Source organism: Diadema antillarum, unplaced genomic scaffold (assembly GCF_040938485.1).
Source record: "Diadema antillarum isolate AM-2024a unplaced genomic scaffold, OU_Dant_1.0 seq00001377_RagTag, whole genome shotgun sequence".
NCBI classification, from domain to species: domain Eukaryota; kingdom Metazoa; phylum Echinodermata; class Echinoidea; order Diadematoida; family Diadematidae; genus Diadema; species Diadema antillarum.
Window position 1 is genome coordinate 860,708 of NW_027272137.1, and position 25,951 is coordinate 886,658.

The 25,951-nt window shown below is 38.0% G+C and overlaps 1 protein-coding gene across 3 annotated transcripts; it reads right to left on the reverse strand.

The window, feature by feature from the left end:
- Positions 1-207: 207 nt before the first annotated feature.
- Positions 208-20,013, reverse strand: LOC139708831 (phospholipid scramblase 1-like). 3 transcript variants are annotated; one of them, XM_071620789.1, is made up of 10 exons: positions 19,928-20,013; positions 9,378-9,479; positions 8,263-8,425; positions 7,300-7,377; positions 5,604-5,680; positions 4,901-5,031; positions 4,110-4,230; positions 3,591-3,693; positions 2,649-2,707; positions 208-2,048 (listed from the first exon to the last, which is right to left on the reverse strand). In XM_071620789.1, exons 2-10 carry the CDS (start codon positions 9,387-9,389, stop codon positions 2,007-2,009), a joined length of 786 nt encoding a protein of 261 aa, XP_071476890.1. In that variant the 5' UTR covers positions 9,390-9,479; positions 19,928-20,013; the 3' UTR covers positions 208-2,006. The 3 variants fall into 3 exon arrangements, with proteins under 3 accessions (XP_071476890.1, XP_071476891.1, XP_071476892.1); XM_071620790.1 differs by having other exon boundaries at positions 19,865-19,962; XM_071620791.1 differs by lacking the exon at positions 19,928-20,013 and adding an exon at positions 19,518-19,584.
- Positions 20,014-25,951: the final 5,938 nt, after the last annotated feature.

A 25,951-nucleotide genomic window follows, 5' to 3' on the forward strand; every position in this document is an offset into this window, starting at 1 on the left:
AGACGAAAGACAAAAGCAAAGTGCTAAATTTCAAGGAAATATCGACACAAGTATAGGCAAAAGATGCCAAACATGAGTGACTGGTGGCTACTCGAGCAACCTGCTACGTGTACACGCCCGATATCAATACGTTGTATATTATGTTTCCTTGCTTGCTCTATTTACGTTTAAATCGTGTTTTCTATGTACTACCAAGGAACGCGCGGCACAGGGTGTTCGTAGGGAAAGGACTCTCTTTATGTTTAAGCCATGAGGTATAGATTGCGTTATGTGCTTCCTTGATTTTAGCCAGAATTCTTTGGTCCCGGTCTGTGTTCTTACTCTATTTCACCCTTCCTCCTTTTGAAGTCAGTAGGGTTCATTAATATACAAGCACAGCAATCGAGGAAAAATATCAAGGAGAACTAGTTCATATACGAATACTGAATACAAGTTATGTACACTCTAAAGCAGGTTCATCTCCTAGCGCTACTCCAAACACAAATGCATATGCTTAGCAAAATCAATGTATACTCCATCTACTTCTATAATTGTCCCATCAGAAATTCATCTATGTGATACTGTTTCTTTGGATTTTTGGTTCTGTACTAGTAGATAATGACATGATATTGACTGGCCTTGAGGGGAATACGACATGTATTGCCTGAAGTAGAATCGTATTGACCGAGTCAAAGACAAGGGCAATACCACTCTAGTGAGGGCAATAATGTCGTATCTCCTGAGAGTAGCCAGTCCATATCACCATTAACAAAATCAGACATCCAGAGCAGATTTTGAAAATATTTACAATGTAATCATATGTTAATATTATCATCTATGGTAAATCATTGTCTGGAGAAGACATCAGCAGCTGTAAAAAGCAGTTATGAGAATTTTGAAGTAGACTCTGCACTACGTTGTGACTTGCACTCGTAGCAATAGTTCGCACACGTAGCAAGCGATTTATTTCTACGGAAATAATTAATTGCCCGTCACAAATTTACTCAATTTTTTCCCGCGATTTTGTTTGCTTGTCATAATGGGGCAATAATGTAAACATTACATTGTTCCTATATCTGATATGGTTAATACTGATTGCTCTGGTATATACCCTGACGATTGTATCACTTTATTATACAAACAACATTTATATCATGTACCATCGTTAGATCATCAATATAACACTTCTGAAGAAAATCTCCATATATATACATTATATTCGTAAACGCTATATAAGTGGTATTGTTTTTATTCCATTTACAATACTACGATATAGGTGCGAAAAATTATATGATCGGCTTCATGGTCCCGCCCAAAAACGTAGGGATCCACCGTCAGAGTTAGTCTACGTACTTTTTGATCTCTTTATCATACAATCTGACACTGAAATTAGTTAAAGCCTCATATTATCTGAAAGAACACGTTGATGTGCAATCAGCCTTTTTACATTCAGCAGGTAGAAATGATTATTTTAGACATAAATGAATGTGTATACTTACAAATGATAGATACAGAAGTGAAAATAAGACAATATTGTTAGCATGCATGAAAGACGTGAATAAGTGGTTCTTCACCTTGAAAACTAGTTGCACTTGCTCAATGCTATGTCTTTAGAAAAGCTTCAAAATAAGAAATGTGATACCCTTGAATGATTGCAATGTAACCGTGTATGCACAAGTTTGAAACATTCTGTTGTTGTCGTTGTTGTTTACGAGTGAAAATGTCATCCAAATATGATTTCTTCTGTACCATTAAGTAGTACACAGTTGTTTCAAGGAAGTCTCCAAATTTGTGGAAAGAGAATGCTAGACTTTCGAGTAACCATGAGATCGTGTGCAATAATCAGAATTCGCGGTGAAGCGTGTGTACGTTATGCAGCTCTCTTGGCTGTTCCCATGGTGTCCCAACGGATGACGTCAGAGCTACGTTGTCGATTGAAAAGCCGCGATGGTTGTTGTTGTGGTCTTATTTATATTTGTCACTCAAAGAAGATGATAGTGTCCCGGATGCAAAGAGGCCAGACGAATCTAGTTGTCGTTGTTCTTTTCCTGCTCGTAGATCATGAATTCCTGGACATTGAGAAATAGAAGAAATGTTTCCGCAAGTTATTGAAAAAGGGAACTGCAACAAGAGCAATTGGAGCATCTCTAGTATACACAATAACGGATACCCTCAAATTAGCAAGAACTTCGCAGAAGAGTAAAATGTTGAATATCTATTCTGGATATAAAGCCACACTGCATGTTGGAAAAAAAAGTTAAAAAGAAGAAAGGGGGAGAAGAAAAAACATCCGTATAATTGGTGCAGCTCTCAGTGCCTTTCTTTGCCCGTTGAACGGGAAAGGGACATTTTACTAGTTAGTGGTAAATCTACCCGCTATAAACGGCCTTTCACCACTGATAATTTCTAATGAATCTTCTTACAATAAGAATCGTGGTGATTACGTCTACTTACAATTAGAATCGTTGTGACTAGGGTCCCGTTTTATCAAAAGATATAATTGATTTTAAATTTCCTTAGCACACAGGCTGCCATACTTATGATACAAATCAACTATATAATCAATTATAACTCTTCATAAAACATGGTCTAGGTCTACTTACAATTAGAATGATAGTAACTAATATTGTCTACTATAACGAGAATGAAGGCGACTTGTTTGTACTCACAATGAGAATCATGGTGCCAATCAGACTCGCTTTGGCTCGGACATCCAGATCTTGAGGGACTGTACGGACAAAGAGAGATGATACCAACATATTATGACATGACAATTGGTATGGTGACACGTGGTATCTCCATCTATATTACATACAAAGTGTTTACTCTGTATGAAAAGACATTAACAATCTCCCGATCATGAAATTCAACCTTGAGGACAAATATTTTCTTCTGCTTGATGGACTCTCAACTTTGTAATGAATGAAATAAATGGCAATTAAATAGAATTGAAATACTGTCAAAAAAGTTGCCTTCGTGCAGGGGTTTCGCTCAGAGCAAGCATTTATTACAATATACAAACAATCTTTTCAACAGCCATCAAATCATTCGTGACGGAAAAGACATTGTTCGAATGAAACTCCTAACAGTGCAGCACGTGTAACGGTGGTATGAACTGAACGCACATGGTGTTCAAGTTGGTTTACACTAAGATACTAAAAGTGGCAACCGGGAGAATTGCAGCGTACATTCTTCAGTCAGTAAACTGGTTAAAAAGACACACAAAAAGATCAGTGACTAAAAAAAGGAAATCTTTCTACACTGTTTTAAAACTATGCTAAAACCAAGATTGTAGTTGATTTTGATTAAGAGACTCTTAAGGGCGTACGTTTTACTATAATGATACGGAAACAATAGTTCAGTGGATTTTCTCCGTACGTGTTGACCATGATACTGTCAAAGAATTGGCGGCAGGGCAGAAGGGGGGGGGGGGTGAGGAGGACAAGGAGGTCAGGGTGATGGAGAAGGTAGAGGAATGTGGAGGAGGAATGCGAGAAAGAAGTAAGGCAGGAAGATGATAATGAGGAAGATGAAGGAAGAGAGAGCAGTAAGAGGAAAGTGGGGAAGGGGAGAGAATTTCCTCCTGTGATCTAAAGGATTGGTATACTCACAAGTGATGCCGAAGTTATCAGCCCTCGTGATGCATTCACGGAAGAATCCTCCCCACTGCTTGGAGATCTTCCCAACATCGGCACTCAGATCAGGACTCTTCACCTGTAAAACACACGAAGAGGAGGTTGGTAACCTACAATGTTTAGAGGTACCTTTCCAAGAGCTTACACAGCTATCAATCTTAAAACCACGTACGAAGAAACAAGAAACAAACAAAACGCACACACACACACACACACACACACACGCAATCAAAAAAAAAATCCCATTCTCTTGTTACATACCGACAGTTGATAAAATTTTGAAAATCTATATCTACTGTGCATCAGGCACATTGGTTAATGTAATTTGGTGCGAGAGGCCCAGTCGGACCACCAACCCGACCATCAAACTAAAACAACCTGCAGTCTACGCTATATCACAACACTAATTACATTGTACAGCAACAGTTGCTTGCTAAGTTTTAGGGGCCAAGCTGTACAGGGCGAGTACTCGGGTATACTATGAAGCATACTTACCACGAAGTCAATGTCATCTTGACAGCAGATGGTCTGACACAACCAGCAGGGTCCCCGGATCTTGAGGATGCACTGACGGTTAGCGTCCATCACATCCAGGTTAGGCTTCCAACAGTATTTACTGGTGGGACGAGATTTGATCCGATTCGATTTAGTTCATGTCATTCAATGCAATGTCATTTGATTATATTCAATTCAGTTCAATTTGATTTAATTTATCTGAAATCAACGTGTGCACAGATTCATCTTTACGTAATACTTCATTCTTAAGGCAATCTAAATGTAGTGATCGAGTGCGTTAGAAATGTTAAGTAGCTCCGTGTTTTGTTTCAGACGTATAGTAGAATCCCAAGAAAAAAAATTTCTCGCCCTTGCAATATGTTTAAAAATTTACAACAAAAAAGAAAAATCGAACACCGACTAAATTAAAAGAAGACGAAGCTACAATAATTCATTGAGACAATCTACTCCAAAAGGGTCCTAACAAAATCAGTCGTCGGTAGGAAAGCAATATGATAGAACTCGTAATTTGAATTTATCTAACATGTTTATTCACAATTCTGAAATGTGGAGTCAATTTTGTTGAAACACTAAGGTTCTACCGTCACCTGCGTCTATTGAAATTTTGATATGAAATAATAAGCTATGACGTGTTATCATCACGAGGTTATATTTGTCGAGACTACTGTACAGACGACACATTGGTCGGCCTATTGCAATTTTTCGTGGAGAGTTGTCCTGAACAATTAAAGGGATTATTATCATAGAGGTGGAAAGATGCGCCCTCTTACGTCTGTTTAGCGTAGCCGACGATCTGTCCTGGTGGAGCCTCGATCTGAATCTCGTAGCCACATTCTCCCTTGTCGGCACACCAGCAGCAGCCGGCACAACAGACGAACGGACGCACGATACGCATCACTTCCTGTTTAAGACAATGTACAAGGATCAAACCATAGTCATCTGTCCAACCCAACATGACGTCATGAATGACGTGATAGAATCCACTCACACTGTGATATACAGGTCTTATAAAGTAGATCGGTGAGAAGTGGATGCATATAGGAAGAGTTTGAATGCAAAAACCTACTCAGTATAAACGCCATTTTCATTCCTTTTTGAAGTGAGGTCATCATCAAATACAGAAAATTTTAGTGGAATAATCAAATGGTGATCTTGCCAGATCTTATCAGATCTTGAGGTGAGTCGTAGTAATCACATTGATCGTAGAGACGTTTTGGACGATTCAAAACTTTTCTACAATCAACGCCATTGCCACGACTAACCTTAAGATCTAAATTAATTGAGATGTGATAAGATCTAATAAGATTACAAGAGTAAGGCAATTTACAATTAAAATCGTGGTGCAAATTGTGAAAGACATGATGAAAATTGCACGATAAGCTACTAATGGGCAATCATGGCGTGCGAAGCGGATTGCACGACAGAGGGAACCCAGCATTTAGCGTTGATTGAGATGAGATTTGATCAACCAACCTGATTCATGTTGTCAACCACGTGGAGAGTGAAGCCGCGATGTTCTCTGCACCAAACTCGATGACAGCATTCAGACTCTAAGATTTCAATCAGCAGCGATTAGAATCATCAAAATCATTATAGCAATGAAGATGTTTATGATAATGATCATAACTTTTACAATTACCAATAACCAATGATTGCAATGACAAAAACAAACAAATAACCAACCAACCCGTGTTCAAAACCAAAATGATGGGAAAAGAGGAAAAGAGGACGCAGAAATCTGTTTCATATTCGACGATTCTAACCAGTTTCAGGCCCTTCCACGAATTTCATCACTTCTTTACCCACATTCATGTTTACGCATGAATCGAGCAGCTGTAGATTTCAGTAAATCAAATTTGGTCACTGCAATGAAATAATACTATATGACGTATTTCAACAATTACTAGCGCATTTCTGCGGTAATACAGTTCACGAAAAGCACGATTACTGCATAAGTGGGTCATAAAAATGGAGATATACTACTGAGTGTTTTGAAATCCATTTAAAATGCGCCCAATGGTCTCAAACAGCAAACACAAAATGATAGTAAAACATAAATATGACCTCCTTGTCTGGCTTTTAAGGTCAGCTCATATAACAGCAAACCGCTCATAAAGTTACATCCGTTATGGTTAAAAACCGAATAGCAACAATTACATCAAAATCCTTCTATCCCAAGGCGATCAAAAAAGCCCTTCCAGTTTTGTATCCAAATAGAAGATCCCATCAAGCACTGTTTTGAAGAATTGAGAGGTCTCATCTCCTTTCATAACGTACCTCACCGTATTTACAACAATTGCAGTTACCATGGCAGCAGCTAAATCTGACCAATCTGCCGAGGGTGTTTTTATGGAAATCGCAATCATATACATTACCAGCTATGGGAATGTTATCTTAACTCAAGAACAGGAGAGTATTCACAAAGTATTTCGATATGAATGGTGAAAATATTTTTAAAGTTGCAGTTCCCGTACCAAAAGCCGGCAAAAGTCGCAGTTGCCTCGCTGTAAATCAGCGGGTACCATGGGTCTGCGATTGGTACAAGTTGAGATTGTTATACAGTGAGTGCCTTAGAAGCGGAACCCAGCCGGCATGATCGAGGCTGACTTCAGCCACAGAGCATTATAGCAGACGAGCGGTCTGAATAATGAATGGACTCTGTTTATACCACAACCGCCATGGAAGAAAATCAATGGCCAGGTGTTCAGTATCAAAGGAATGAATTGATCTTTCGGTCGTGGACTATTTCCGAAAGGGGCCCCCTTTGTCACCCACACAACTCTATTCAAATGTGACCCGATTAGTACCGCTCAAGAATCTAAAAGCTCTCCTTGCCTGGAAAAGCCCTAATAAAGCATTTTACACTGTTTAGCAGATTTTGTGTCGATCTCTGTCTCTCTATTACAAAGAGCATGCTGATTAACGCCAGCCCTTAGGTCATTTAATTGCGCTAACTGTGACGAATTAATTATCACGAGATTTCTTTTCCTTTTGTATACTATATACGCCCTGCAAATGAATAGTCTTAAATCAAGTGCATAGGCCTATACAGGTTTGGCCTGATTGATAGTGTGATTAATATTTGTCGATTGATATGGGTACCTCATTGTTCTTAGGAAAACAAAAGACAAAGACATACATGTGGAGGTTTCGGTAAAGAGAAACTTACCTTCGTAAGCAAAGTAGATCTGTTGGCCAAGGGAGTTCTTGATTTCGTATTTATTTTTCATTTCAATGTTGGTAAGAACTGAAAGAAAGAAAACATATGATTTTAAAAAAAATAAAGACACATGTAAAATGTATAATTTCATAGGATTTTGTCAACTCTTCTACAACAACTTATAATCACACTAGAGCCATGTGTATGATTCTTTTAACACGTTTTACTTCTTTTTTTTTTGGGTAATATACCACAACGGCATCATTACAGAGGATGCTAATTATCTGGCAACTTAAAGAGTTGAACAACCCACCACAACGCGCACCGCTACAGTTACATAATAAAATGAATATTATTCAACATGTAAAAATACATCAGACTCTACATATTTACATGAAAATCTGATAAGCTGTTTACCTTTCCTCAACCCCCCCCCCCCCCTTCACTGCAGACTTATCAATACAAAGTAGCACATCCATATTCCTTCTAAACTATTGACAGATTGGATCCAAAACATTGCAACTGACAGAGTCTGGAAATTTAAAGCATCTCCGTTGCCGTCTGGTGCGTATGATTTTCAGGTTACACAAGTTTGATTCTAGAATTCTTCCGTCATGAGAAAGTTGCACTCCTTTTCTAATGTTGTATTACTACGTGATCATCCATTAATATTACATCTTATGAAGTTTACACAATATGCGAAAAAATATGAGCAGATACAGTGAGAAAGTCAGAAAAAAAGAAGCTCATAGTCACCACGGTCACTTTACAATTTCTATGTGATACTATGTTGCATGAACTAATATGTATTTTTACATTTGCAATATTCATCATTTGTAAATGAACATACTGAAAAAGGAACGAATGAATGATTTTCTTTTTTTTAATGAAATCTGTGTGGCAAGAAAGCTCTAAGTCTTTCGGACAATAAACCAACTACAAGTCTCTAAAATCGCACTCCAGTCTTCGTACCCTCAAGGATCTCAATCTGCTGGTGTACCAGGACCTGGTCGATCTGGGCTAGGTACTCCAGTCCTGGGGGTACTCCAGGAACATTCAGCTGGGGCATTGGCATCCAGTTACCGGGCAGCTGGCCGGGCATCGCTGCGCCCATCTGCATGGACTTCGGCTGGTTCTGAATGGGTAGCAAAGAATATCCGAGACGACATAACTTGCTGGTGAATATACTTGATATTTCTCACTTGTGAAAAAAAGACAAAATAAAACAAAACAAAAGCAACCTCCTGTCGCTCGCAATAAAGATAACACAATATAGAGTCTAACCTATGTGGAAAATTACACACTATCGCTTGGTAGTGCATGAAAACAAGAATCTTGAACAATTATTAACACTTACAAATTACAGCATGGAAAACGGAGTTGAAAACTACTTGGTATAGATAAAGAAGATCGATCCCAGGAGAACAAGTTATCGATGACCCGGGTACGCTCAGGCCTACTGGGTAAGGAACTGGCTCTTTGGGGATTGCGACCATAAATAGTTTTGGTGTTAAAGCCTATCCGTAAAGGGCTTACACGAGTGATCAACTCTCTTTTTTGTCCTTGTGTGCATAACACTCAACGGGTGCTTATTGACAATATTCTCGACCTTTCTTCAGGACGGAACGTGAAATTCGTTTCAAAAGAGCACAAGTTTTTGTCAGTAAAACTCCAAATGAAGACCCGGGGACCGTTTCATGAAACTTTTTGTCAGTGATTTACACTGACAACTGTTAAAAGCTACTGAAATCCTTGCGTCTGATTGGCTGATGATAGCAAATTTGTCGGTGAAAACCTCCGACGAACTTGTTGATGAAACGCCCCCCTGACGTCGATGATTAAGTGGCGTGCCGATTAAAGTGCTAGACGTCTCAGTAGATGTGGATAACCGAACACCTAGTTCCCGATGGCTATGGCCATGCTTCGACGTTCTACCAACATTCGAATGGGGGTACGTCATCAGTAGGTAGAAGAAGGCTGATAAGCACACTCGACCAACAAGGGGCTGAGCAAAAAGCCAAAAGGAACTAAGAAGCGTTGCAAAATTGCTTCATATAATGACACCATCCACACGCCGGGTTACTTACTGAGACATTCATGGTACTTGATTTCTCCTCTTGACTTCAAGAAAATCTGTTCCTGGTCAGCTTCGGATGCTTGTCCTCAGCTAAGGTTGCAGTAGATGCCGCCTAAATCATAATGCACAAAGAAGGGAAGTGAGAGCGATAGTAGCAGATGGAGCTTGACGTGAATAAAAATAAAACTACGGACATACGGTCCAATGAGGCATGGTTTCCAAAATGATGAGCAAACCGCACCTTGTTTATTCAGACCTGGTGGGTAGAAATGCTAAATATCAAGTTGTCATCTTATGATCATTACCTTTCTCACTAGCTGTGATAGTGAGCACCTACCAGTGGTCAGACCCACCCGTATGAACGATAGCAATTTCTACGCCTCCGTCCAGCGCAGCTAGCTAGCTAGCGTGGAACTCCATGCACATAATCCTCGGTACACTGTACTATACTGCATAAACACAGTTACATACACTTCGATGATCTAGCGCAGCACGCGCATAGATGCGCGCTGCGCACATTGTGACAACACAATACTAGTACAAATGTAGTTGTACTTGATGCTGACGTAATTCTTTACATCACAATAGTTACGCGCACTAAGCACACATACATGCCATGTACTACACTACGACTTTGTACTTAGTACTCTGTTTGGGGGTACAGTGCACTTCCGTTATAACGAAATGCTCGGGACCGGCAGTTTCTTTCGTTATAACGAAATTTCGTTATAACCGAACAAATGCAATATATAACAAAAACAAGAAAACCACGCATATATCATATTCAAGTTTGTTGAATACTCATCTTACACTGTGCAGCTATGTGAAACAGGATGACACACTGTACCTTTTAAATTTCGTTTGAATATTACATTAAAGAGAGCATAAAACTGACGGAAACTGCGTGACACACGGATCGAACACACCGTGATGTGAAGCGTTCGCCTATGCTTGTTCCGCTACGTATTTTCAAAAGCGATCCGCATTTCGTTATAACGGAGCACATTTCTTTTGTTTTTCTTTGTCCGTGGGGCTCGGAAAAGACTTCGTTAAAACGAAAATTTCGCTATAACCGTGTTCGTTATAAGCGAATTTTGTACCATAGACAATAATGGCGATAATTTTGGGACCAGAAGTTTTACTTCGTTATAACGAAATTTCGTTATAACCGTGTTCGTTGTAATGGGAGTGCACTGTACCTACAAACAACAGCAGGGCCTATACCAGTACAAGAATACTTTTAGCACACAATAGAATATCCTTGAGAGCTTATAAGTCAATGCTATTGTTGGTGCTCTAGCTGTCGATTACTGAGTATTCAAGCGGAATAGTCCTTTCAGGTATTAGTGACTTCAAACTCTCACAAATTCGCGAGTAGGAACTACTCTTATTCACTTAATTGGCGACGTGTAAGAATGCGGCTATGCTGTTGGAGGATTGTCGTCCATCAGTTGAGTAAATGATTAATCCAAAAGAGATCTTACAGGGGTGTAGGACCCTATAAAAAATTGTAAATCCATGCACATGAGTCGCTAGTCGAAGCGATATCACAGTCATGTGAGCTGCATCGTAGCGTACACTTGCTAGTTATTACCAAAGAACAAAACAAAACGAAAGGGTACGGAGTATTACGTAACCCACAGAACCTGACCTCTAACGTCACGCTACTCACAAACGAGAATAAGGGGAGACATACAAACAGTATGAGACATTTGTTTCCTCCCTTTTCCCCCCGAGAGGTATCTGCAAACAAGCAATGTTTAAAGAGGTGCAAATGTAGGAACTGATAGCAAACATCTACAGCAGACAGGCGAGGTCAAGTGATCGAATTATACCTTCCTGCCCCCCCCCCCCCAATACACACACTAGCAAACACTCAAAAGAGGGAAATACGTGTAGGCCTGTAGATTATACGAAGTATACCATCTACTATACGAAGTGACTGACATCTATCTCAACTAATTTAAAAATGCATACAATTGATTAAACATCGCGGAATATCATTAAATTCATGTCTACTAACGAAGATCTTCTTTATACTTCCGCTTGAATAAGATTCTGAATGTGATAAATGCTTGAGACATAGATTCTGAACACAGCAAAATGTATTCTCTAGCGATATTTTATGCGTAAACTCGGTCCGACAGAACTTCTATCGTACGTGCACCTATTCTCAGATCCAACTCCTTTATTAGCCATTAATAATTGTTCTCAAATTGAAATTTCACATACTCTGGATGATAATCACATCTTCTCAAGATCTGCACGGGCTGTACCTCTGTCGCTTCCCTGTATTCATACCACATTATCTCTTCAAGTGTGTGACTGTGAGTGTAGCAAAGCGACACTTTTGGTCATGTAAATTTGATAAGGAACCCTCATTTTTATACATGTTTTACAATATGGTATGTTATCTATATTCTACATTAATGTTGTTTCACAAGAACGGAACATAGGGTGATTGCATAGTGTGGTATATGAGTAAAACACAAAATGTCGAGTAACAGCCTTTTCGACAATAATTATTTACTAATCTCTCGATGCAATTTCATCGCGTTCAGGTAACTTTCGAGTGTTCAACTAAAGACTTAACATTATTGTGAAAAAAATAAAATACATAGGCCCTATACTTCTCGTTGAACCTTTTGTTGTATATCAAATTATCCTTGCATTCGAATATCATATCAAAGAAAAATTAAAAACTAAACCGATGTTGTCTTATAAAAGCATATTTGAATTCGCGCTATAGCCAATAATAATGCCTACACTGGTTGTGACGATCTCGCCGTTTATGTCCAAAGATTGAACACATCACACAACCCGATACGTCGAGAAAAGAGTAAAAATAAATTTTCAATTGATTGTGTGGTCTTCGATTGCATAATAAATCATTTTAGGGCCTTTCTCTTTTCCTGCGTCACGCTTTTTATCTCTGAAGTGTCCTTCGCACGACAGCATTCATCAGCAGAACTGGCAGACAGCGCATCATTACGAATTCAACATAATCCACAGAATATAATATAAGCCTATTATACCTCAAGTAAATTGATGTAATCAATCACATTCTATATAAACGCGCCTTAACATGGAAACCGGACCCAGCATGCAGAGCAATATGCAGTATACCGTCCGTCTTGATATAAGGAGAATGGCTTAATCATCGCCACGATCGATATTCACACTGACCACACTCAAATTAATTATAGGCAGCGCACTTGCAGGGTGACTGGACGGAGCTGTCGACATTATCATACGAATTTCTCTGCATTTAAAGGTCATTCAGTCATTTTTGAAATGAAGAGCGAGCCTTTCATGAAAGCAAAGTGGCTAGAACAAGATGGATGCATGCAGTAGCTTCAACATCGCGATATCGGCTAACCGATTATATTAATGTCCATGCACATTGGTTGTACAATATATTTCGATGAGAAAGTATAATGCGTTAAACGATTTCGCACTGAAGAAAGACGCATTCTATAGACTACTAGTATACAGAAAACGTATAACTAAACTGCTAGTATGACATTTGCAATTATTAACTCGTGCATATCAATAATAACCACACCTAATATAGGCCTACTGTATAGAATACATGCCAAATCTACTCGTCAACGATAGGCACCGTCCACTACTATGTACACTTGTACGTCTTTTCACTTCTTTCCCTGATCGACCCCGACAACATTAGGCCTATAGATACATCACTGCTTGTCACCGCTGCTATTGTATGGGTGAGTGTATGCGAAGCTTGGCAGCTAACAAAAGAAACGACGTATTTTATGTTTACCCCTCTAGTCATTGACAGTAATATAAAGAATTGCATTTTTGGATCTTTTGTATAGTGATTCAACATGACCTTTTGACATGCGAAGCATAGACTTGCTGCCAGGAGTTTGAGTCACATTAATTGTATGTGTGTTATTTTTATATGTTCACTTGTTTATTCATTAATTCTTTTTATCTACTTTTTTTTTTGGGGGGGGGGAGGGGGGGGGGGGGGGGTCACACCTGCTAGCACTTGAAATTTGTTAAGGCATTACGGGAAAACCAGGCAAATGTATCATGCTATCATCGAATTGAAATTGTTAATCTTCGTAAATTTTCATTATCGTCTTTCCCATTTTTTCCCAGCTGGTGCAACCAGGCTATAACATAATTATGCAAATGTATTCATTTTGCCGTTTGTTGGATGCTTTTTTTAATTTGCAAATTATCATTTCGATGTATCTCAAGATCTATATATAGTAATTCAGAACAAAGCGGGAAGATGAATATTGTCAACTATAGTGCTAAGAGAGAAAACAAATCTGAAATCATATCAAGTTGGATCATAAAATAGGATGAAATCGTTTTCTGTGACAAGGTTGATGATTAAGGCCTATCCCACCTCATGATTGCATGTAGGTCTAATAATAAGCATATTTCCCGTATATAAGAGCTCAACACTCAGCTTCATGTCGTGCAACCATCGAAGCACACTATACAGGCCCGTAACTGGAGGGTTCAGAATTAGAAAAAAGGTGGATCTTTCAGTTCAAGTTTATATGTTTCACATTGGGGATGCATATATTTCTGGTGCCACTTCTGGGCTTAATCAGCTGACAAGCAAAAGAGAAGAAAAAAAAAAGAAGTCCCCCGTGCATTTTTTATTCGTTTCTCGTGCCACTAGCCTGGTTTCATCTGCTGACACAGTGGATCTTTTCAATTTCTCTCAGTCACAACGTTTTGTTTTGGTTTCTTTAACAAAAATTATGCGGGGTGCACCTTCCTTTCTATTTCTTGTTGTTGTTGTTGCTGCTGCTAGCAAACGGGTGCCGGGGAGGGGTGGTCCGCGGAACCTCTAAGTTTTGGGCCTGCACTAACCCAGTGATCTGCTTCAGCTTCAAAATAAACTTTTCAATGGCGATTTCCTTTCACCAAATTCAGTCTGTTCCTCGTGACTTTAACAATCTTTGAAGTGACGAGGCTTAAACCTCTGGGGACTATCAACTCAAGATAATGTTGGCATTATATTTATAATAATTATGAAACATTGCTATAAGAATGAAAAATGTATACTGTGCAATTCCATTCTAAAGAGGCTTTGATACCTCTACGTTCATATGACAAAAAGAGATTCTAAACAGAAAACAGAATTTCATTGTACCTTGATAGTTGGCAGTCAAATAATACTTGTTTGTTTTAAAGGCATAATAATCATAGGTGACATTTGAGACTATACACGCACTTAAGTTATAGCAAATGTCAGACATTCGAAAACGCGCTATATATAGGAGGTAAAATATGAATAACAAAGTGCAATAGTCTAGTTGCTATAGGGGGAAGTAAGGAAGTAAGCAAACAAACACGGTTAAAGAGATCATAAATACTTGTATCTATACCGTTTTATGATGGAATCGACCGTATATCTACCCATAAAAACCATGCTAGAAATGTTTGCCTAAATAGAAAAAGGTCATGCCATTTATTAGATAATGAGTGCTACGTGATTCTCAATATGGTATCACGTATTCCACCTTGTACCCTGACTTACATCTGTAAGTGGTATAAATATCTACATACTCATGAAAGAAAGAAATATGAGAAAATTATGTCTTGATCGATGAATAAAATATGACAACTTACTGTAGAGCAGAAGAAACATTCCATACATGTTTTTAGGACAGAGCTGCTTTGCTAGATAATTCTGCGACAAACAATGATGGACAAACTTGGTTGTCCACTGTACTCGCGAATCATGGTTACATGAAGTTAGAAAGAAGGAAAAAGAATTAATTAGTCATGAATAGAAGCAACTGCAATGGGACTTAATACATGTATCATCATTAGTCACATATCGTGGCATTAATGCAACTTAAAATCAGACGGGTGACATTTTTGTAAGACTTTATAGTTTAATTTTTAGACAAAAGTACACATTGCACCTTCCGAGAGTACATAGCGAATTTACAATTCATCAAGATTCAAATAATATTGCTTTCGAGCAAATTAATGGAAAACAGCATCCCCCACTCGCGCTAACGAAGATTCTATCGGAAATTCAGACGCAACAGAGTTGCGTAACTTAAACGAACTAATCTTTCTCTGTATACATCAACTTCCTGCTAAATCCGCTGAGGTCAGCCATTGGAAAATTAAGCCATCATTAGTTTGAGCAGGGAGGTCACCTCCCTGGTGTGAGGTTATACCCCTCGCAAATAATTGATAAATAATATTATATACATCTAACAAACAAATAAATCCTATAAGTAAAATTAATCAAATAGATAAATGAATGAATGAATGAGTGAGTGAATGAATGAATGAATGAGTGAATGAATGAATGAATAAATAAATAAATGAATAAATGAAGGAAGGAAGGAAGGAATCCATGAACTGATTAACTGATCAATGATTGCCAAAATACAAAAGGTAAACTATTCCATACAGGGCGAGAATATAAAATTATAAGGGGGAGTGGAATTTATTTCAACTTGGAATATACATTATCACCATCACTTTGCAGTAGCATGTGTACACATGCAGTTGGAATTCATGTGTTTGCTGAATAAAGCGAGCTGCTAAATGAATTCACTCATATTTCAATGGATATGATGCCTAAAGCAAGTGTGAAAAGGAGATGACAATCCAGGTATAACCTTCAATCCTGCAATATGCCCCCCCCCCCCCATTATACTCACACCTTTTATCAGGGAAATCGTTTCTGAAAAACGCCGCGTGATAAGTATAACATACGTTCATAACAGGCTAAATATAATCCCATTACATAGATCACACAACATAAATCACACGCCTGTATAATATAGTTGCTAAGCAATCGTGATGCTCATTCCATCGCAAACAGGACAGAAAAACTTAAAGCTCACTTTGCTTTTGCAGAAATTGATATCTGCATTGGATCAACGATGAAGTAATTTTTGGATTAGCCATGATGAAAGCGGTTCAATTTTCTGCAAACTACAAGCAGGCTTTATGCCAAAAATAATTGTGTTTTGGCTTCAGGGTTTTGATCATATTATAGTGCTGCGTTGGAGCTCATTATGGTTTGACGGCTGGTAGATTTAATTCCGAACGGCCCAGATAATAATGTAAGGCATGTGCTAAACCCGTTTATTGACATTATATGAAATTTACAGACCATAATACACGCAGAGAGGTGCTTTCTGTTTTTATCGCGGGTTCCACCATGCCCGTGTCAAAGTATCGATTCTGCATGCTTTTCAAGTGCCATTGTCGATATAAACACTATGACAGAATGCCATCAATATACTTTTCTGCCTCATCATTTTATGACGAGTTCTCGATTCTGCTTGGGTGAAATTGGGTGCATAGTATTCTATTTGTACACAACTATACCTTCGCGTGTTTGATATAGCCCGCCCCATATTACCAAAATTGACCCATAGTACCAAAATTGCCCCATGTTTCTACTAAACCACCCTCATCTGGTTCATATTAGCTGTACGTATATAATTATTATGTCTGTATGTAGGTCTGACACCTGTAGATAAAAAGTTTGAATACATTAAAGCAGATCAGATAAATGCCATTCTTACCAGGTGTGTGTGTGTGTCTTATTTTTAAAGTGAAAATGTCATCAAGTAGAGAAAAAATTAAATCTTTCCACCCATAGTCGCATACATTGCATATGTTCTTCGTCACACACAAACAACGCACAAGCACAAACGCATTTGCCCACTTCCCAATACGTATAGTACAATAGGCGAAAGGCGCGGCACCTTGAACTTCTTTTCATGCCGACGTGTTGCATTCACATCCAAAAATAGAACTGGATGTTTCATGGCATTCCTTTACCACGACAAGCAACCATCTATCCCTTCTATCATTACGTCTTCGTTTAATATGGGAATTCGCTCATCTATATAGCTATTACTTTTGATACAACTGCATTGTATATCATTAGCCATCCACTAGTCTTGTGCTATAATCCATCTATCTATCCATATCTGTATGTTCAGCATGTCAAAATTGATCGCACTGTTATCTGTACTTATGTAATATTTCCTGGAAATAAATGTCATTGAACTGAACTGAACTTCAACTGAACTGAACATTCAGTTATATCCGTCCATCTAACATCCGACCTCTTGTACCATAATATCCACACTTCTATGTACATCCCTGGGATCATGCTATTTCAACAAGACACTTTAGTGACTTATAAGTCATATAGTCATTATAGCGCTTGAAGAGAAATCCTGATCACCATCCTCCAAGAGAGTTATGTCGTTGGATAGTCATTTTATGAGGCCTCCATCCATTTCAAGCTTAATCGCTTATGATGGTGGTCTCCTGCATTCAATTATCTCTGTTGTTACTGAAAAATACTGTATATTCTATTTTATGTTTCTGTGTATCTACATTGCTCAATGCAATCACCTATGTGAATCTATTTATTATACTGTTATCGATTTATTTCACTGCACTTGTTATTCTTTGTCTTTGTACTTTTTGAAGTTTGCATTCAAATTGCATCTGATTGAATGCAGAAATAAAAGCAAGCAAACAAACAAACAAACAAGAGAAATCCAATGAAACAGTCTTATTCCTATATGAATGATTTGCAACATTTTTCAAAAGGTTTATCACGCCGAAGTACAGGTGATTCAGATGTGAAGGTGTCGACCTTAAAATAATGTGTGATATCTGCAGTGTTATCCGCAAGAGAGACGGTATAGCCATAGGTCAACATTAGTTCTTGTTTTATATAAATTGCACGCACAAAGAAGAGAAAAAGAGAACACATCTGAGAAACGGCTTATAAGACAGTGGAAGAAAAACATCTGCTACTTGAAAAGGAATTTCAGGCTTAGAGTTGTGAAAGTTGGGCAGTCCACAGTAAATTCACCCTAATCTACTTATCACTTATGCTATTATCACTTACGGTCCAGATGCATAGATCACATCACTATGGTTCCATGCACATTCATTGAACATAATATACTAGTAAGTTGTATTGGCTTGTAATAATATATTGGCATTACCATCACCATTACGTAATCGTTACGACACTCAACTGCAGCTGCATATGAGCGATGAATTAATGCGGGGCCATGCAAGGAATACGCTCATTCGATTGATGCATAAGTTATGCGATGGCCGAAAAAATCAAGGTGTGGCATTCGCACCTCAATACCCATAATTTTTACCAGGTGCATGTGAAAACGGAAATATCACACGGGCATATCCAGCGCCTGCTGGTACCACTGATCGAACTACTCATTGACATGATTGAAGAGATACTTCAGCTTCCCAGACAGACTTTTTAGAGTCGAGCAAAGTATGATATCATTTCGTCGTGGAAAGTGATTCTAAAGAATCTCACTTGGACAGGATATGTGCGATTACATAATTAATGTTGCTAATTCTGTTCGCACCTGATTCCACCCCAAGGCCAAGCTGTTGGTATTAAATAAAAGACTACAACATCATCACATCGCGGTGCTCTACATTACTACATTTTTTAGTGACCATTTGCTTGTTTGCTTGTTGAAATAATCCCAAACTGCAGCTCCGTTGAAGCTATACCCAAGGAGCTAGTAGCTCCTTGCTATACCAGGATGAACAATCCTTGTTGTGTGTCAACTAGGGTGCAGAAGTGCCATAATCGTAACCCACATATTTACAATAAATATACCATTAGCTATATGGAATTAGAACTGATCAAAACAACGGTAAAAATGATAATGATGAAAGTGATATTATATCAGTAACAATTATGATTAGCATGATAACAACAATAACGATATGAATATTAGAATCATGACATAGCAACAATAATAACTATACTAATATTAATGATAATAATAACAATAATAAAAATAACAATAATAATAATGATAATAATAATATATTATCATCATTATTTTTTTAAGTTACAATGACAATGAAAAAAAAAAAACTTCCTAATAATGAAAACTAGGGCCATGTAAAAGTATGAACTCCTTGGGAAGGCTTCTACTTGACCAGGTCAAGAAGATGACACCTCCCAACTCCGAACTATGGTCGGTAATATGACAGTCACATGATCATTGACATTGATGAACTCGGGCAAAGAAAAGAGGCAATTTAGTGATTAGTCAGTGCTACGCAGTTATGCATACAATACAAAGGAACTGTAATTATTTACCCGAGGATGAGCAGTCAGTATACGAAATATGCAGTTATATGAGCAAGCGATCGCACTGCTTTCACACGACATCTGTTATGTCCTCTTCTAAGTTTCCCCAGCCAGAAGCGACAAGTACTTAGTACAAGCAGAGAGGTGAAATTCTCTCTTCCACCTCCCTGGTATAGCAGGGTACAAGTGTACAGCGCTGCGATGGGCACAGGAATTTAGACCGCCCGAGATTCCCGGTGACCGACAAGAAACCTCTCGCTCGCTCGGCTGAATGCTGCACACATTGCTCGCTCTCCTAATATATTCACAATTACACAAGTTTTCCTCTTTCAAATGACACCTATTAATGGTCTTACCCTTATTTCGGCATTATTTCACATTATGCAGTGCGTAAAATGAAAATGTTGCCCGAGACTTACAGTTACTTTCCAGTGATATATTCCTTGGGTTTTATGTATCCGTCCTCTTGTAGTTGTACTCGAACGACCTCAATACGAAAGGCTGGAGCGCAATGTTTACAATGCGAAGCCAGTGAAAATATGCCTGGTTGTCAGCACAGTACCAGTGTGTGCTCGCTCCTATTGCTTTCACACACAAGCGAACACGCCCTAACGATTTTTACACTCGATACTGTACACACTCTTCTCCCTCAGATCCCCAATACTATGTATTGCAGTAGTCTCCGCATAGTGGGGCATATCATTTCTTACGCAACAGTGGTGTTCGGTAGACACGCAGAGATGAACGTGTATTTCGTGTATCCGATTTACTATAGAGTCAGAGTTTGAACTATGTGGTGTAATAAGGCACTGCCCACGATGTGCATGTTATGCATTTCTACTTAGTAGTGACAAACGGTGAATCGACCATACAATGTACATTACAATTTGAATAATATAAGCGCTCTCTCACCCCCTCATCAAAGTTTCTTCTAAATTCACACCGTTAGATTTTCTGTTGGCAATCAGTGTGAATTAAAGCAGATCAGGTAATTGTCTTAGAAATGCATCGCCGATTATACCGATTATACTGAAAGCACCAGGCAATCATAACATGCATGGAGGTATAGTTGAGCTAGGTGTGGACTTATTTTCCTTTATATAGTTTGGAATCCAAATAAGCGTGTTGCTTGCTTTCCTGCTGAAATTAGTTTCTGTTTTGTTAATCATGTAAAAAGTTTTCTATTCATCCGTTCAGTGCAAGATCCGGAATTCCCGGTGTTTACATAGTCCACAGCCAGAATAAACCGTGTTTCTTTCGAGTACGTTAACAAAAGGTTTTAAAACATAATAAACAAACGAAGCCAGAAATCCCAGCCCTATAGTTTCGAGGAAGTGGTGACATCGGATCAAAAATAAAAACACACACACAAATCTCATTGAGGCGTTCACTGACAATGAACACGGATGTCATATCACAACATTCGAAATTCGTCGTTGATGACATAGTGATAAACATTTTATCTTGCATTAGAGATTCGAGGCTCAAGAATAAAAATTGCTATATAAACGATATGAAATTATAATATTTATAGGCCCTGTTGTTCCTCATGATGAGATCATGTTATTACCTGTTCTCCGGCCATAATACACCACTTCAGCAAGCTAAGTCTCATTTTTACTAATGGTGGAGGGGGAGACCGTATAATTGTACAACTTCCTGTGAAAGGATCTATACAAAGAAAGCGAAGTCAACACTGAAATCCATCTCTAATATTACGTCAGTCCTCAAAAGAAACGGCAAGAAATCTTTTGTTTTCTTTGACTGAGTAGTTTATACGTTTGTACCAATAAAGGTACTATTAAAATGAACGTATATGGACATGGGAAATTTGCTGCACTAATCACTTCAGGTTTCAAGCATCAGTACTTAATATAGTCGAACGCACTTTTATTTAAATCTATATCTTCCTAACTACACTGATCTTGGATCACCTTAAAGGGGATGGCTAGTAACTGATCAGTGGGAATCAGTGGAAATGCTGGGGATGATTGTTACAATTCTTGTGGGATTCATTTAAGAGTATATTATGTATCTATTGTTGTGGGAAAATTATTTGCTTCAGAACAGTCTCATATTCAAGTAATGTGCAGTTTAATGCCCCGTCACTGTACAGGCATGCTATCCTGGAAACATTTAACTGCACATTACTTGAACATGAGACCATTCTGAAGCAAATAATTTTCTCACAACAATAGATATATAATGTACTCTTAAATAAATCCCACAAGGATTGGAATAATCATCCCCCAGTATTTCCACTGATTCTAACTGATCAGTTACTATAGCCATCCCCTTTAAAGGCATAATTTACCATTTGCAGAAGAAAACTAAAACCCAGCATTAGTGCTTTAAAATAGTTCTAAAATGTGAGTTAGGGATAAAAACAACCACTGTAAAAATTTGAATCCGTATAATCGATGTTAAGTATTGTTAGATACACAAAATGTGAACAATAGTTATAATAAAAATATTTCCAGACTAAACCGTCTACAGTTACGGTTTAATGAGAAATATACTGATATCTCCTCATATTTTAGGCTTTATTGCAAAAATGTTATATGATAGGATGTTTTGTGGTACAACAAACCTACACAACGGTCATATGCATTAAATGTCATATCTTGAAAAAATGTTAAGTCACTGTTCCCAAAGGTAAACAGGACCTTCAAGAATCATTCCTCCCATGCGAGAAAGAGTTTTAAATAGATGTACCTTTAACATCATCAGGAGTAAGTGGTAAAGGGCAGTGTGTTGGCTTCTCAAAATTCCACGTATCTTGATAAAGAATATCAATTCGACAAGAAACACGAGAGAGAGAGAGAGAGAGAGAGAGAGAGAGAGAGAGAGAGAGGTTAAGTGTAATTACATGCACTACATCAAGATTAGATATAATGTATCAGGGTCTGCAAAGTAAAGACTATCTGTTACTATGAGACGAGCCGTAGCTTTCCCTTACTTTGTTGACATTGTACATGACAGCAGAGTAGAGAATACTACCTTTGGTGATCCAAGGAAAGAGGTTTTGCACACTTATTACGTAATAATGTCAACCTTTGCTTAGCTTGCAAGAAGCCAGTGCCAGTTTGAGCAGCACAGTGCTATGAGGATGCCTCTTGAATTCGTATTCACTAAATGACCAAAGAGTTATTTTTGACTACCATTGTACTAATGTTTTAAGACGAGAATTCCTACGAGTTCATGTTACCAAAAAAGTGTGGCCACTCCAAACCCATTTGGCCGGGCCCATTTTGGCTAAGCCAGGTTACAGTATAGCGCTGTTAGTCAATCCGCACTGACCTTATGAGAACCACTGACTTGACAAAACATAGAATAATCTCTCGGAAAAGCGGTTACAACCAAACAAAAAAGAGATAATTTACTTGAAAGTGCTGCATGAATTAAAATCTATGTTTAATTTGGTTTAAAGTAATACACATTGACATGTACATTCTGATATGAACCTGGTTCGTATATACAAAGAATTGATATGTTTATAGTATTGTTGTCCTGAATCTCCAGCCATTTTTTCAGTGTACCTCATTTGCAAATCAATTTCAAGAGAAGGTCAACAATGCCCTTATCTACACATGCTCAGATTGTATGTGAAATGGTTTGTAATAATGTGCATGGGTTCCACTCACGCAATAATAAGCATGTATACAATATAAAAGCGTGTACTCACATACTGCATACTCGATGAGACAAGGGGATAAAAACATGTTCATCGTAGGGCAGGTATAAGATTAAAGTCTTCCAATGATTTTAATTCGTGACAGCACATCACCAAATTTCAAGAAGCTGATCGTTGAAAATCACATGCTTTTTAATACTTATTAAGTTATGTTATGTTATTTTTCTTGTATGTAGTATAGTTTTGGGCAGTTGTTACCTTTTATTTAACGGAAAACATCTCAGGGTATATTTCATTTGTCACTAATGTTATGATAAACCGATTATACGCCCAATATTCATGTTCGTATGTGAATAACTCTTCTTTTTTTACAGAACTTTCGAATGAATGCTCAGTGTTTGTCAAGGGGCATTCATGATGTTTCTCAAAACCAGTCTCGAATATTTTCCTACTAAAGTATGCAAAACGTTGAATCATCTTTATTCATAGCTCAATCATATTATTTTCCCCAAGTTAATGGTGTGTGGGGCACAGATGCTGGGGCAAAGTAATATAAGACTCGTGACTTTCGAGCGAAGGTCCCAGTTAGAGTCCTGCTAAGTGCTTACGTCATTGGACAAGATGTTATTGCTCACGATGTTTTCTTGACCCTGAAGAGGTTATACTATACCCTGGGTAAATAAAGACAATCACTATCATCATTTATTGATTCTATGGGATTCAGATCAATTTCATTGCATACTTATCAGCTAGGTTACATTCAATATAATAATATACGTACAAAATAGGTTAATCATTTTACTTTGAAACTCTATCTTGTCTTGTCATATTATATATACGTAATTATGCCTTTTTTCCCCGAACAAAATCTCATATCAAACAGTACTGCCTCACCCCATCATACCCAGCTAACACAAGGACGTTTTCTGAACGTTCTTGAAACGTTCCAAGTTCATTATTTGGACGTTTTGTCAACACGTTATCAGAACGTCTTTTTGTGTAAGGTTTTCGACGTATTTAAAACGTTTCAAATGGACGTTATAAAAACTTTTTTTAACGTTTAGAAAACCAATAAAAAAACCTTTCGGAATTTTTAAGGACCTGCAGAACACCTTTTGAACGTTATAGAAGTCAGCAAAACCTTTTAAGAATATTCAGAACGTTCTGTGGACGTTCTGCGGACGTCCACAAAGCCTTTGAAAAGCGTCTCTAGAAAGTTCAAAAAACGTTTTAAGAACGTCTAAAAAGTCTTATGACCCGTTCCAGAACGTTTAGAGAACCTTTCATATCCGTCTAGAACGTCCAGAAAACCTTTTCAGAATGTCTAATGTTTATTTTTATAGGGTATTAAAAAAAAATATGTAGTTATGAGATTGTAGACATACAATCTGAGATTAATGTATCCTAATCCTACATATTCCTATCCTAACCTGTTCCTAATGTCCTATAATACACCCTATTCCCAATGGATGTTGTTGTTGTTGTTGTTAAAATTTTTGGCGTTGCATTCAAAACTCGAATATTTCACGCCAAACAATTCATTATTTTATTTTTAGACACCACGTTAATTTTTTTTTCGCACTTATCATAAACAAAATATTTTTCAAAATATGTTATAAAATAAACATAAAAAACTGTCCTTTGCACTGGTCCACTCAACCTGCCAACCGCTGTCCAATGGTATAATCTTGCCAACCCAGCTATGTTCATTTAGCAGGCTTCTCAGCACAAAGGCCTAGGCCACTTATATACACGGAGAGCAGGCGGGGGGCGCAAAGATATCAGAAATTTTTAGAAACAATTTGAATAATAATCAATTTCTCATACTGTAATAATTGATCTCTCACACTGTAAGCACTTTCATTTGGAGCTTAATTAAAGTGAGTTTATCAACAATGTTAGTGTGCTATAAATACAGCAACAAAAACAAACCTAGAAAACTATGTGAGTAGAAGAAGGAAAAAAAAAAGACACATCAGGGTCTACAGCAATCTAAATCTATTTGTCCTTTTGACGTATTTCAAAACGATATGTATATTGCGTGGTTGTAATAAAACATATAATAATAATAATAATAATTGCATTTATATGGCGCTTCATACTGACGTTTCTAAGCGCACTTTGCTACTCATACAAATAGACTAGAAAACACAATAACATTAACAAAATTAACGTTAACAGTAACAAAAGAAGAAGAAAGAAAAGAAAAGAAAAGAAAAATACATGTGATACAATGGTACAATAATTGATAACTGTGTGCGCCTCCAGAAAAAAAAAAAATTACAGCTGATTAAACAGGTGAGTTTTAAGAAGAATTTTAAATGATTCGACAGATGAGGCATTCTGAATATAAAGAGGGAGTTTATTCCAAAGGGTGGGAGCAATGGAAGAGAAGGCTCGGTCACCATAACGGGTTTTTGTACGTGGGCCATGAAGTAATTGGAGAGAGGAAGATGAACGGAGGGGTCTGGCAGAAGAGGAGGAGCGGAGAGAGACTAGGTTTTGAAGATATATGGGTGCAAGATTACGTGTGATTTTGTACGTCAGAAGTAGGATCTTGAAAGTAATACGGGAATGGACTGGAAGCCAATGGAGTCAGCGGAGAACAGGAGATATATGGTCATGTCTCCTACTAAGGGAGACTAATCTAGCGGCTGAATTTTGGATACGTTGGAGAAGGGATATGTGAGAAAGAGGGAGGCCGGCAAGGAGGGAGTTGCAGTAGTCCAGATAGGAGGAGACGAAGGCATGGACGAGCCGCTCAGCTGATGATTGATCAAGCAGACGCCTGATCTTCCCTATTTTGAAA

What these genes read in the sequence shown, in the direction of transcription:
- LOC139708831 (XM_071620789.1), bottom strand. An exon ending in GTCGGCTACGCTAAACAGAC is followed by an intron (nt 4,231 to 4,900) that starts GTAAGAGGGCGC and finishes TCGTCCCACCAG; the next exon opens with TAAATACTGTTGGAAGCCTA. An exon ending in TGATAACTTCGGCATCACTT is followed by an intron (nt 2,708 to 3,590) that starts GTGAGTATACCA and finishes TTGTCCGTACAG; the next exon opens with TCCCTCAAGATCTGGATGTC.